The following is a 15,240-nucleotide window of genomic DNA, read 5'->3' on the forward strand; positions in this document are numbered from 1 at the left end:
CTCGGCCCGCCACCGCTCCGCGGGGCCCCCAGGGCCGCGAACTCTCAGCTGGGAGTTCATCAGCCGCTTGACCGCCACGGGACCTTTGGACCTAGCCCCGCCCCCCAGCTGTTCAACGAGCCTCATCCTTCACCCCTGCCCAGTGGCTGGCTCGCGGCCGAGCCAGCAAAGCACCAGCAGCAGCAGCACCGGCCGGAGACCGCCCCCAGCCCCACGTGCGCCCCTCCCAGCCTGGGCGGGGCGGCCGCGGCGGGCGGGGCCAGGTTGATATTTGTCTGTTGCCGCTCGGCGGCGCAGGCGCAGTTGGCAGCGGACTGACGGGGCGCTGGTCACGTGAAGAAGATGTCAGCGCTGAGGGTCAGCTGGGTGAGGCGGAGCAAGTGGTCCGACAAGAGAAACGGGGGAAAGAGAAACAGGCCTGGCGATGGGGTTGGGGGGCGCAGAGCCCCGGAGGCGGGTGTCTCCAGGGGGGGGACCATGGGTCATCCCAGCAGCGGGAGAAGGGGGCGCTGAGGGGAGGCGCGCTGAGGGGTCTGAGGAAAGGGGGGTGACTGGGCAGCCCTGAGGCTCCGGCAGGCGGAGGCGGACACCGCGGTCGGTTCTGAGGGGCGGTGCAAGGGTCAGAGCCTGAAGTGAGGCGCTGGGGCCCCTGCAAATGTGTGTTGTGGGGCTCACGGGCGGGTGCGGAGAGCGCTGAGGCGAGCCTAAGGCCGAAGGAACGGGGGCCGCGAAAGGAGGAAAGGATTCTGGGGCCCAGGCGGGGGCAGGGAGCCCGTATCTTGAAGGAGGAGACAGATATCAGGGCCGAGGGAACGGCCGGGTTAAGGCAAGGGACGGGAGGGCGGAAGGGAAGGGGGATGCTGGGCTCCTGGGTATACTATAAGAGGAAAAACATGGAAGATGCTGGGACCCACTGAATTATCATCAGTCCCTAAGTGTGAGAAGAAAGGGCTGAGCGGTGCTTAGGCTGGTAGTGTGTGTGTGTATGTGTTCACCATCCTGAGAGAATTTACATTCCTGTTTGAGCAAGTTATTCTACTCCCCTTCTATACCTTGTGCTAGTAAATCCTGCAAGAAAGCTTCACTCAACTGGCCTCTTCCACTTCTTCTGAGGCCTGGCCTACACTAGAGAGTTTTGTCAAAACAGTGCTGGTGTATACACTGCAATCACACACACACACACACATCGACAAAAACCACTTAGCTGAGAAGTGTAGGGTTTTTGTCGGCATAGCTAGGGTGATGCAGTGTCAGTGTGTCCCCTTACAGTGGTGGAGAGGCTGTCATTCTGGTCAATTTCACCACTCTATTGACAAGAGGTCAGCTGGTTCCTGCTCCCAGCTGGGAGCAGGATGAGAAGCCACAGCTGCTGCAAGCCTGGACCAGGTATGCCATGCCCGGCTCCCGGCTGCACACCAGGATGTGGATGGCAGGAGCCCAGCTGCAAGCTGGCACGTGGGTGGCTGGAGCCACAAGGAGCTTGTGGGCTCTCGGCAGGGAGCTGAGAGATGGGGCTCTCAGCTCCCCACACTACCCCTTAGGCCGGTGGAAGTGTTCCTGGTGAGGATGCACTCCAACAATCCCAGGAGAGTAGTGTAGACATTAGCCACTGGTGGCTGTAAGTCAATATATCATATGTCAACTTTATTTTAGACCTTTTAGAAATGACAATGCTTTCTAAAGCAAAGCCCAATGGAGGAAGGGCTGGAGGTTAAAGAAATGCAGACATGTGAAGTCCTTTCCCTTTTCTGTGTTTCTGCCTCAGCATTGTAAAATAGATGAATGTTTGAAAAATTCAGGAGTTAAACTTACAAAATGCTGTTTCTGTCTTTTGTTTAGTGTTTACCAACATGTCTTACATTGCTTTAGGGCTCTTCTGCTGTATGGGAAATGATAGTGGAGTCCACGGACTAAATCCCTGGGGGGAGAAGTGGAGAAGAATAAATATAACTTCTGCTTCAGACTAAATAGAAGTGAACAGTAATAAGTTAACAAAGTTTTGGATTTTTGAAAATATTTGACAAGGCGGTATCTCCTTAAATATATATGTCTCACTATATATTTTAATTTGATTTATAGTGCATGTAAAAAAATTTATACCAGGTTCTAATCACTTTCTCTGTAAATTAAAAATATCAGGAAATAAATTGAACTTTATTTCTGTATAATGTATTACATTGAACTAGCAGCTACTTACCACCTTCAGGACAGAAAATATTTGTTCAGAGATGAGTCTCCTTTTACCATAAACACAACGTTTTATTATAGCCCTCCCACTTTAAAATCCTAGATAAATAAGGGATCTTGCTGCTGACTCTGATAGTCAACAAATTGAGATATTCCAGACTAACAGGATAAATAAACTCTGAAACAGAGTGCCCCTCCTGGCAGCAACTCTTTTATGCTGAGGTGGCTGAACTTGACGATCTCTGCTACAGCAATAGTCAGCAATGTCATGCAGGGACAGAAGTTCCAACCCATTTAGTGTTTTACAGATCAAACACCTTAATGTTCACCCCAAAGCAAATAGGCAACAAATGCAGATTATAGAAAACTGATGTCCTGTGTTTACAGCAAGCTATGCCATATAATAAGCTGCCTGCTCTGTCCTGCACCAACTTCAGCCTCTGGGGGTATGTCTACACTGCAGTGTAAACCCAGGGTTAGTAGGGCTTGAATCAAATTACCCATGGTAGAGAACCTAGGGCTTGAGTGTCTACCTTAATTTTTAACCGTGCATTAACAATTTTCTAGTCAGGGCTCAGGCTCAGGCATCCACACTGCAGCACACAGACCCAAGTCAAACCAACCATATCACAGACTCCCTAGTCTCCCTTACTACTGAAATGTGGCCTCTCTAGCCCTGTGTGTGGGGCACTGGGAAAACTTTACAGCCCACCCTGCATATTAAAGGAGGTTTGACCCACCCACCAACAACACATCCTGCCTAGCAACTTGGAGGAGACACCTTTTCAAGAACTTTCTTGCTTGCGCTTTCACTCCTTTGTCAGGAAATGGGTGGAGCTTCTGTGAGGTGCTGGTGGACATTTTGGCAGTGTTTTCTGACCCGCCAAAGGCATGTGACAGATTTTAAGATGGAGCAGGAGGAAGAAGAGTACCCTCGCATGGCAAGCTCGCACTGGTTGATGCTGCTCCGTATAGTGAGCATAGCTGCTTATGTTCCCTATATAAACCAGTGCTTCTGCTGTAGGACCAGAAGCACAGACTGGTGGGATCACATCGTCATGTAGATCTGGGATGATCAGAGCAGCAATGAGTCCAGAACTTTCTCATGAAGAAAGCTACACTTCTGGAGCTTTTTGAGCAGCTTGCCCTGACCCTCCAGTATAAAGACATCTGCATGAGAGAGCTCTTGCCATCTAGACACGGGTTGCTATAAATGTCTGGAAGCTGGCTACCCCAGATTGCCTCAGGTCTGTTGTCAGCCAGTTTGATGTTGCAAAGTCAACTGTGGATAAAGCAGTGGCGGCGGTTTCTGAGGCAGTCAGCCGTGTAGTTTACCCCAAGGTGGCGGGCATAAAAGATATTCCTGAAGTAATTGCTGGCTTGGAGAGAATGGGGTTTCTTAACTGTGCCAGGGCCATTGATGGGACTTGTGCCCATAGTTTGCTCTTCTCAAGGAGCAAATGAGTACATAAACTGCAAAGGATACTACTCCGTTGTTATACAGGCCCTTGTGGACCACAGAAACTGATTTATGGATATGGGCTGCACTGGAAGAATTCATGATGCCAGAGTTTTTGCCAGTCGTGAGCCTACATTCATGAATAGGTTGGTTCTCTGAGTGGAAATCCCTCCCATTACTGTAGTAATAAATGTACTTACTGAGCTCAGGGGTAGTTTCTGTCTTCTCCAGGTTTGCTGCAGGTCCTGTTCCGTAGCCTCCTCTGGAACTGGTTTCAGCAACAGAGTGACTTCACTGTCTTCACTTGGCACCTGCTGCTGCCCTAAGGGGAGTGGTTTTCGTTTTCAACTGAGTTGATTGGAGATTTTTGGGATAGAGAGGACAAAGGAAGTTGGCCCATGCGCTTGTGGGATACTTTTAGCAGGCTCCCGCGACACAAGTCAAGCGGAGCTGTGTCTATACTGTAAAGCAATAGGGCTCAAACTCTGGGTCACGGCTTGATATATCTTAGACCCTCCATCCCCTCAGGGTCCTAGAACAGTTGGTCCGAGCCCAAATCTGAAAGATTTGTGTGTAGATGGAATAGGGGTTTGGGCTCAATCCTGAGTCTGAACCTGCTCTTAAATTACAGTGTAGACATACCCTGGGTTGACTTAAGGCAGGGCTCGACAAATTTTCTTTGGAGCTAGGAACCAGCCCAAAAATTAAGGAGCCAGACAACGTGGGCCCAGTGGCGGGGCGCCCTGACCAGAGCGCAGCAGCTGCTCTCTCCTCCTGGCCCTGGCCCCGCCCCCCTCCCACAATGTGGGCCCAGCAGCGCCCCGGCCAGAGCACAGCAGCCACTCTCCCCTCCCAGCCCCGCCCCTTCCCCCTGCCCCTCTCCCACAACGTGGGCCCAGTGGCAGGGCGCCCTGGCCGGAACACGGCAGCCACAGCGCTCCCCTCCCGGCCCCGCCCCTCTCCCATAACATGGGCCCAGCAGCACCTTGGCCGGAGTGGCCGCTCTCCCCACCTGGCCCCGTCCCTTCCCCCCACCCTTCTCACACAATGTGGGCCCAGCAGCGGGACGCCCTGGCTGGAGCACAGCAGCCACAGCACCCCCCCTTCCCGGCCCTGCCACATAGACGCAGTGGCACCCTGGCCGGAGCATGGCAGCCGCTTCCCCAGGAAAAATAGTAGGCGCCAGAATTAAATTTCTAGGCGCCATGGCAACCTGGCGCCCAGGGTTTGTCGAGCCCTGACTGAAGATATATTTCTACGTAAAACACATTGTAGTATTCCACTCTCAGCTTTGTCTTGGTTAGGAAAAAGATGGAATGTTGGGTGGGCTTAGCTAATATAGATTTGGTAAGTCTAAACTAAATATGACTGCTTTTCCTTCTGTAGATGCAAGGTACTTTAGCATAACATTTAGCATAATTTTAGCCTGTTGAATTCTAGCCTAGGTAGGAGCAAAGCCCAACTTAAACTCAATCCCTTTTGCTAGCCTAAACAAGGCCATTAGATCCCAAAAGGCATCCCAAAAGTGATGGCAGCAAGGGTTGCATTAAAAAAAATGGTTTCAATCTCTTGGCAAAATGAAAGTTTAAAAAAAGCCTTTCCAAAAACAATAAAGTATGCCATCCAAGTCAGTGACACTGAAATCAAGAAAATCTGAAGGAGCCAAGTCCCTTAGTGTTTCAGATCTGTCACTTAGTGCAAAATTGTCTAAAAATGTCTTTTATATGCTGTATCAATAATCATAGCACTCATCTGGAACATAGTAAGAAATATAAGAAAGTGAAGTACACCATTTGTTTCATAGTAGATATAAGGAGATTCCTTCCCTTGCATCATTAAGGGCATAATTTTTCTATAAAATTTTCAGTGTTTGTTTGTGTGATAACAAACTCTTTGTCACATTTTAACTGAACATGCTATCCAAATAGGTAAAGCGTCCGAGAATTCATAACTTCCTACTCAAAGAGTGAGGACTTACACATCTGTAATCAGATAATACATTTCTTACAGAGGAATGCATTAGTGAACTATTAATACCTTGCTTTCTTATCTTTTCAAGGTGGTTATGTAACATTCAAGTGTATCATAGCTTGCTTCACCACTTCTTTTGCTGTGTGGAGTGGTCTTCCTGTATCTCCTTGCCTCCAGAACTTTCCTTCTATTTTAAAAAAAAACTGAAAAGTTTTCTCCTTATTTGTATCTCTTAATTGCTCTCTAACTACCTCTTCTATTTTAATTTGTAACTCTGCATAGCATATTAGGAGGCATTTTTTATGGAAAATTTGATCCAGTGCACTTCATTTTGTATCTCCAGTCTGATTGCTGCTCTAGTTCTGTGTTCCATCATGCTGCTTCTACCGTCAAAACAGCAATCTCCTTTTTTTCATTTCTGAGATTTGAAGACTGGCTGCCATAGTCTCCAATAAAGTCCTTGTAGTATTTTCTGCATTAGTTTGATGAATCAAAGGTTTTAAAGCTGCGTACTATGTGGAAGTTATGTTGTTTCCAGGCTCTGTTTCTGACAAATCATATTTTTTCTTACTATGCGTATCAAGAGAGCATTGGACCTTTTATCCAAAACAGAACAAAATCCTTGCTACTATATGTCACCATATAGTCTTTAAAGATTACATCATTGTGTCATTTATTGAAACACTATGATGTCTTACATTAAGCTTATCTTTGAAATCAGAAAAGGGATGGACCTCTTTGGAAGGTGAAATGCTGTACTGAAAGTAACTTATATTTGGTCACATTCTTTGTTCCATATGTAACTGTATTGTCAAAGGAATGTTCAGTGGGTTTAATTCTATTTGCAAAGTATGTTCTTAAAAGTCTCAACTGTTGACTTTTACAGAGTCTGAACACTAGACTACCAATTGAGAACCAGCTCACACTTACTTTGCTGGACTTATCAAATTAATTTACACTGTGTACACTTCATTTGATCCAGTTCACTGCTGCTTCCCCTTCTCCCCCCGCCCTTCCCTCCTCCAAAAAAAAAAAAAAAGGGGGGGGGGAGGACTGAAAAATCTGTGTATTTCTTCTTTGGAGAAAAGTTGGACCTGTCTCATAAGTCTTAAACAGAAATTGCATAATAGAATCTTGTGGTGGTTAAGCACTGTACTTCTGTTCACAGCATGCCAAACAATAAACAATATAGCTTGGACCACCTGAAGAAGCAGCAAATAACATAAAAAGCATAGAAGGAAAAAGTTAATGATCAACATTAGAGAGGAGAATAAGCTCCATATTTTCTGCTGATTTGCAAAGTGACCATAGATCACTAGTCATCTAGGGCAGTTTGTTACAAAAACAAAACAAAACAGACAAAATAATGCATGCTCCATGAATTTCTCAGATTAAGAGATTTTCCAAACAATGTATTCTGGCAAATACCGATTTCTAGGCAGAATATTAACCTGGTGTTAAGGTTGTAAATACATGTAAAAGATTCATTTAAAAGGAAAAAAAATCAATGCTTAGATTACACTTTTTTTTTCTTTTTCAAGGCCCTCATCCTGCAACATGTAGTGCAGAGCTGGACTTCTGTACCCATACACAGCCCCATTGAAGTCTGGGGTTTTATGCAGACAAGCAGTCTCCCATGTACTACACATTGCAGGATCAGGACCAAATTATTTTGCAACACTTAGTGCATTATTTCTTTAGAGAGATGAATGTATGTCTGTATTTAAATTTTAATGTGCGATAAGGTTCGCTAGAGCCAACATGGTATTTCTTAAGATGCCAAGAAACTTTGCATTGTGGGCACGTTAAATCTCATATTCTTTTATTTCAAACAGGTGCTTCGAGGCATTGCTCAATGCGGCTGGAGATTGCAGTCTAGTCAAGCTGCTGAAGCTTCACATAAAATCAAACCTGGAGCTGGTTTTAGTTTTGGTAAGTGCTCTGTAGATCTGAAGAAATGTTGCGAAGAAGTTTATATCTAAATTTTGTTACAATCTGGAGAAAGTAACTGTCCTTCAGAGCTCAGGAATGTCTTCCATATTATTGCAGTGCATGGTGATGCTATAGTTCAGGTTGAGAAAACACTTTTATTTGAAAGCCCTATTGTCATTTATCGATATTTTTCTTTTAAAAAGTTATTTTTAGAAGTTATAATTCCTGTCGTCTTAGGCTTAAAAAAAAAACCCAAAAGAGGTTCTAAGCCATTCTAGTTGAAAATGCTGGGAAAAGGATTTGAGGTATGCTATCCTGTAGGAAACCGAGCAATGTCTTGAGTTAAGTTTAGGTTCTAGAAGGCATGTTATGATTTTGTTTTGTATGTGACCATTTGTTTACAATATTCTTTCTTCCCTTCATTTGAATCTCTGTTCTTTGATAACAAACATATTCTTGTTTTTACTATAAATATATCAAGGGCTGTGTGTTAAGCGGAGTACTAGTAAGCTGGGTGTACTGTTTCTTTGAAAGTAGAGAATCTGGGAGTTCTGGGAGTGTTCACTGGACCAGGAGCTAGGCACTCCAGAGAGTGTCCAGAGGACTTGGGGGTTGCCGTGTGTCTGGCGGTAACAAGTACAAAAAGAACAAGGCCTGTGGTGGCCTGAAAGGCAGTGCTTGTGTTGCCAGAAACTGATGGAATCAGGGAGCTGACCCACAGCAGCCACAGACAAGATTTCCTCACATTAAGGGCAGGTGGTGGCAAGGTGCCTCACAACCCTGTGTATCCCTGTTAAGTATCACACCCACATTGATGTTTTCAGTGTTCTGCAGATCACTGTATCAGCAATAAATAAGTGCATTGTACATGTTGTTGGGTGAAAGGTGGAGGTTTATGCTGTAAGGTGAGGGAAGGTGGAGCCTTTTTGGACCTGAGAAGGCAACTGAGATTTTGGAGCAGATCAATAATTCTGACAAGCAACAAGACTAACTGTGTAGAATTTGTGACTAACATGTTTTGTTTTCTAGAGCTCAATGATGAGCAGAAGGAGTTTCAAGCTACTGCACGTAAATTTGCTAGAGAGGAAATCATTCCTGTTGCTGCACAATATGACAAAACTGGAGAGGTAGGCTTGCCATATTTTTGTTGGAAAATAGGTGTGTATATTCAACATTTTCCAGTTATTCAGAGATTAACTGAATGACTGAGGGAATAAATACTTGTCCTTTCCTTTTCTTTTCTTTTTTCTTTTCAGTATCCTGTTCCCATTATAAAACGGGCATGGGAACTTGGTCTGATGAATACACACATACCAGAAAGTTGTGGTGAGTAAGCAGCTTTCTTCGAGTGCTTGCTCATGTCGATTTCAAGTAGGTGTGTGCATGCTGTGTGCACCATCGTTGGAAGGTTTTTCTCCTAGTGGTATCTGTCGGGTTGGCTCTGGTGCCCCTTGGAGTTGCGCCTGCATGGCATCATATATAGCGCCCTGCTGACCCACTGCCTCTTCAGTTCCTTCTTACCACTCGTGATGGTCACTGGAATGCTTGGTTCTCTCTTGCATCTGCAAATGCTTCTCTAGTGGATTTTTCTTTTCTTCCTGTAAATAGTTAAAAAGATAGAGTAGGAAGGACCCTGTTTATCAGGGTCAACCCCCACCCCTGGGGAAGCTTATAAAATAAGTCAAATGAAGGATGCCAGAGAGTACTTAAAAGCAAAAAACCCAGGCAATTGTATGGGATTGGTACTAATAAACTATTCCTAATTTGAAGGCATAGAGGAATAAAAGGTATATTCAGTAGGCAGGCTGACTTGTTCAATGAATGATTAAAAATTCCTGAATATTAAAAGACAAAATGCACAAATACAACAGCATTCATTAACATAGCGGAGGCAGGAAGCTTCTAATGGAAAAACCACAGAGCATTGTCATAAAATCACAGGCACGTAGAGCTGGAAGGGACCCTGCAAAGTCATCAAGTCAAGCCCCAGTGCTGAGGCAGGATCAAGTAAATTTAGACATCCCTGGCAGGCGTTTGTCCAACCTGTTCTTAAAAACCTCCAGGGATAGGGATTCCACAGTCTCCCTTGGAAGCCTATATCAGAGGTTAACTGTCATCCTAATGAGAATTTTTTTTCCTAATATCTAATCTAATTCTCACCTGCTGCAGATTAAGCCCATTACTTGTGCTATTTTCAGTGGGTATGGAGAACAATTGATCAGTCTTCTTTATAAGAGTCAATAGCAATTTGAAGACATATCAAATCTTTTCTCAAGATTAAACATGTCCAGATTTTTTAACATTTCCTCATAGATCAGATTTTCTAAAGTTTTTATCATTTTTGTTGCGTTCTTCTGGTCTCTCTCCCATTTGTCCGCGTCTTTCCTAACTGTGGTGCTCAAGATTTGCACTGTACTCCAACTGAGGCCTCATCAGTGCAGACTGAGGTGGACAATTGCCTCCCATGTCTTATAGTCAATGGTCCTGTTTATATATCCCAGAATGATAATAGCCTTTTTGGCAGCTGCATCATATTATTGACGGATATTCCATTTGTGATCCACTGGTACCCCAAGATCCATTATCTGCAGTTCTCTCAACTAGCCAGATATTCCCCATTTTGTATTTGCTTCCTAAGTACTTTGCACTTGTCTTTAGTGAATTTCATTCTGTTGATTCAGACCAGTTTGTCAGGGTCCTTGTGAATTCTAATTCTGACCTCCAAAGTGCTAGCAACCCCTCCCAGCTTTGTGTCATCTGTAGATTTTGTATGCTTTCTCTCTCCTCCATTATCCAAGTCATTAAAGAAAATAGTATCAGATGCAGGACTGACCCCTGTGGACTTCAATAGATATGTCCTCCCAGTTTGACAACAAACCCTTGATGACTACTCTTTGAGTACAGTCTTTCAACCAGTTTTCCACCATCCTTATAGTGAATTCATCTAGACCACATTTTCCTAGTTTGCCTATAAGAATGTCATGTGAACTGTGTCAAAAGCTTTACTAAAAATCAAGAGATATCACATCTACAGCTTCCACTTATCCACTAGGTCAGTAAATCTGTCAAAGAAGGAACTCAGGTTAGTTTTGCATGATTTGGTCTTGACAAATCCATTCCTTATAATCCTATTATCCTGTAGCTGCTTACAAATTGATTGTTTAATAATTTGTTCCAGTATCTTTCCAGGTTTTGAAGTTAGACCTATGAGTCTATAATTTTCTGGGTCGTCTTTTTTCTCCTTTTTAAAGATGGGTACTGAGTTTGTCCTCTTCCAGTCCTCTGGGGCCTGCCCTGTCCTCCATGGGTTCTTGATGATGATTGCTAATGGTCCAAGATTGCTTCAGCTAGTTCTTTAAGTACTCCAGGATGAATTTCATTAGGCCCTGAGGACTTGAATACATCTAACTTATTTAAATATTATTTAAGCTATTCTTTACACAGTTTGGTTTTCTTTCCCTCTTCTTGCAGTATAAATTTTGTTGAGAATCACCATTAACCTTTTTAGTGAAGACTGAAGCAAAATAGGCATTAAAAACCTTAGCCTTCTTGATGTCATCGGTTATTAGCTCGCCTTCCCAGTTAATTAGAGGAGCTGCACCTTTCTTAGTCTTTTTCTGACTCCTAATGTATTTAAGAAACCTCTTCTTACTGTCATTTATGTCCTTTGCTATGTGTAACTCATTTTGTGCCTTAGTCTTTCTGATTTTTGTTTCTTCATGCTTGGGATATTCTTCTGTACTTCTCTTTTCGTACTTTCCCCTTTTTGTAGGATTCCTTTCTGATTTTCAGGTAATTTGAAGAACTCCTGATAGAGCCATATTGGCCTCTTACAATTCTTTCTATCTTTTTTTTTCATCAGAATAGTTTGCAGTTGTACCTTTCAATATTGTCTCCTTCAGAAACTGCCAGCTCTCCTGAATTTCTTTATCCTTTACATTTTCTTCTAAGATCTTACCTACCATTTCCCTGAGTTTGTCTGCTTTGTTTTGAAGTCCGTGGTCCTTATTCTGCTGCTCTCACTCCTTCCTTTCCTTAGAATCAGGAAATGTATTATTTCATGATCACTTTCACCTAAATTGCCTTCCACCTTTAGATCCACAACCAATTTCTCCCTTAAGTCTAAAATGGCTGTCCTCCTGCTTACTTCCTTCATTTTCTGGAGCATAAAATTGTCCCCAGTACATTTCAAGAACTTACTGGAAATTGTGTTTTGCTGTTTTTTTCTACAGACGTATGGAAAGTTAAAGTCCCCTATTACTACTAAGTCTTATGTTTTGGATATTTCTGTTGTTTGTTCTAGAAAACACCTTCTCCATCTCCTCTTTCTGATTTGTTGGTTTATAGTAAACCCCTACCATGACCCTATTTTTCCCCCTCTTTTTATCTTTACTCAGAGATTTTCAGCTGGTCTGCCTCTTACCTCCTCTTGATGTGTAATGCAACATCTCCCTTTTTCCCCTGCCTGTCTTTCCTGAACTAGCTATACCCCTCTATATCAATATTTTCAGTGATGCCAGTTGTCATAATTTAGCTTATACTAATATTTTCAGTTATTCCTGTTTATTTCCCCATACTCCTTGCATTTGTGTATAGAAATCTGAGATGTTGAACAGTTTCCCCCACTGATTTCCCTCTTGTTTCTCCTGTGACCCTACTGTAATTTCCATGCCCTGCCACCCCCCAACACATAGCCTTCTTTTAAGGTTGCCTTTTTTATGCTTACCTGTGGACTTTGGTCACCTGCCCATTTTGAATCTAATTTAAAGTTCTCCTCACTAGGAGATATGCTCCTTTCCTTCCAAGTCAGGTGAACCCATCTCTTCCCAGCAGATTTTCTTTTGTAGTGCAATTTTGAAGAAAGTACAGTTAACTTGAGTGATTTTTTTAACTAGTATATTTTTGAAGGAATCTCATTAGTGTCTAATAGGATCTAGAAATAATCAAGAGTGATTGTTGTAAAACAAAGAATTTTTTTTGCAGTCTTCAAGTCTGGTAATAGTGCCTATGCAGTCACCAAAAAAGACACTAACTTCTATAAGCTTTAAAGGGCTACTCAGGCTGATTGAGGGACTGGAGATTAGATTGAGACCTAATAATTTAGGGGCAGATTCTCTGCTATGGCTGGCATCTACGTGGGATGAAACATCAGGGAGCTGAATATTACTCCCCTTTTTCCCTGTCTGTCTTAATCTAGGCTCTAGCACAAGTTAGAGCAGCCTAAAGGCTGCCCCCACAGTGACCATTCACCAATTGGAGATTAGTTGGAGCACATGTCTTACACGAGGCCCAAAAGGGTGATGGTGTAGAAGTCCACACTGCCAGCTTTTACAGCAGCTCAGAACTTCTTTACTTATTTGGCAAAACTCTAAATTCTCATGCATGAGGAATTGATTATTCAAAGAAAATGTGATAAGCATGGACATATCCAAGGGGCTATATTTTTTGTATTTCCTTGAATTTATCTACATAAATAATCATTGCATGATTTGGCTGTAAACTATTTTTGGTAAATGAACTATTTTACTGTAGGTGGGCTTGGCCTTGGCACTTTTGAAGCTTGCCTTATTACAGAAGAAATAGCTTATGGATGTACAGGCATTCAAACTGCTATTGAAGCGAATTCCTTGGGAGTAAGTCTTGTCTTTTTTTCTTCTATTTTTTTATTAGAGTTTATAGAATGCTGTTCACTATTTTAAAAGAATAAATCTTGTCTTGTAGCAAATGCCCGTCATCATTGCCGGAAATGAGCAACAGCAAAAGAAATATTTGGGAAGAATGACTGAGGAACCAATAATGTGTGTAAGTGTAGCTGCCACTTTGTAAAATGCTAATGGCCCAGGATATCTTACTTTGCTTTCTTTTAAAGAAAATGTAAAGGGATATGTACTTAACCCAAATAAGTATTTAAATATAACTAGACATCACAATGCACTGTAAGATCAGGGATATTAAGAAGAACACATTCAGTTAGCAAACAGAAGCTGCTACCTGGAGAACAGTCAACCAAGAATCCTAAAGTAGTTGTCTCAAAGTCTAACTTTTCTTTTAGGAAGAGAGTGTGGGAAGGAGGGGATTAAAAAACATCTCATTTATGTTAATCACAGGCAGATTTCATAAAGGAATCGAAAATGTGACCCAACACCTAACGGTATCAAAACAATCTGAAATACCATAAAATCAATAGCTGCTGTATCTAGAAGATGTCAGATATCCACTTCAATAAAGGCATGTAGAGGAGATGGCCTCCCCCTCCCTGTTAGTCTCGGAGGGAGGCCACGCCCCCTTGCTGCTATACCTGTGTGGGCAAACTTTAAGCAGGGTGGAGTGGGCAAAGCAGTCTGTAGCCCAACGAAGCTTCGCAGGCCAGGGTGAGGCTACCACATCATAGGTAGGGGGGCAAAGGAGGATGGGGACGCAGGCCCCCCTGACTCCACCACATCCTGCCATGGGGTCAGCAGGACTGCAGTCGCAACTCACTGACAAGGGCTCGAGTGTGAGCCCAGCTGGACCTAAGTTGGCTACCCTGGGCTACTTCCTCCACCCCTGTGACTGTGTACCTGCGGCGAAGGGTAGGGCCCCCACATGGGGGGGAGGGTATACTTTACCAGCCCAGGCTACAGCCCCCATTACTATGAGGAAAAAATTTGTCATGGCTCATGAGATTGTATGTATGGGATGAGAGATTGTGGTATGCGTGTGGGAGGGGGCGCGTGTTACAAGTTTGTACTGGGCCCGAAAAAATTATGCTTGGGCCCTGGCCCAACAGTCATCATTGACCTCCCCAGGGTATGTTGCCAGTGGTAGTCCAACCAAGCCCTTGCTGTCTGGGTTGTCCAATGGCTCAGGTGGGTCAGATGAGTCCTTAGGGTAGCTGGGGTCCTCTCCGGCTCCTGTCTCCTGCAGCGGGCTGGAGACATTCTTCTCCTTCAGTGGCTGCCTCCTTTCTGAACTGTAGGGCCCGCCCTTTATACTTCTGGTTTCTGTCTGAGTTTTGCCTCTCTGCTTCCAGTGTGGAGGGTATGGCTTCCTTGGCCCCGCCCTCCAGGTGTTGAGTGGCAGCCCCTCACCATCTATCTCAGAGGGAGGGCACGCCCCCTCGTTACTGACCGCATAACTAAGCAGTTAAAAATAGAGCATTAAAAAAAGAATAAGATGAACATAACATTTCTTTGTACTTTTAACCACAGATTTCAAAGCACTTTGCACTGTCAGATGCAGAGAAGTTGAGACATGTTCAGAGTCATACACTGTATCATAATACAGTTTGATACATTTCTCATGTATTATTGAGGTTTTATCTGCACAGTAAATCAATTACTTGGACTCATTTGACCCTAGTTTTGTTTTGTTTTGTTTTTTAAATACCTGGATGACAGCATCAATAAGTAGCTTTTCAATATTCTAATCCAAAATGTGAATATTTAGTTTTGGTACTACAAGAAATTTAGTTTTATCATTGGTGTCTCATTTATCACAAGTTTGCAATACATGTATATGGTATTCTTGTTCATCACAGTGGCTTATTGTGAGCTTTTCACCATATCAGATCCTAAACAGAATAGAGCACCCCTAATGTTGTGCTAACTTCAGTATCAAGATTTGCTTTGTACTGTATTCAGAAGACAAAACTAAAATGTATATGTGAACCTCACTTTTCTGATGATCTTTATAAGTAGTTGTCTTAGTAA

General features: G+C 43.4%; 1 protein-coding gene across 1 annotated transcript in view; it reads left to right on the forward strand.

The window, feature by feature from the left end:
- Positions 1-302: 302 nt before the first annotated feature.
- ACADM (acyl-CoA dehydrogenase medium chain) overlaps positions 303-15,240 on the forward strand; it is a 33,317-nt gene continuing 18,379 nt past the window's right edge. The window contains exons 1-6 of the mRNA XM_067563410.1: positions 303-366; positions 7,453-7,549; positions 8,579-8,676; positions 8,806-8,875; positions 13,082-13,182; positions 13,271-13,351. Coding sequence (XP_067419511.1) covers positions 343-366; positions 7,453-7,549; positions 8,579-8,676; positions 8,806-8,875; positions 13,082-13,182; positions 13,271-13,351 — 471 coding nt within the window. The 5' untranslated portion in view covers positions 303-342. The remainder of the gene's footprint in view (positions 367-7,452; positions 7,550-8,578; positions 8,677-8,805; positions 8,876-13,081; positions 13,183-13,270; positions 13,352-15,240) is intronic.

Source organism: Emydura macquarii, unplaced genomic scaffold (assembly GCF_026122565.2).
Source record: "Emydura macquarii macquarii isolate MOO-44397 ecotype Brisbane River unplaced genomic scaffold, CSIRO-AGI_Emac_v2 contig_2481, whole genome shotgun sequence".
Classification (NCBI taxonomy): Eukaryota; Metazoa; Chordata; order Testudines; family Chelidae; genus Emydura; species Emydura macquarii.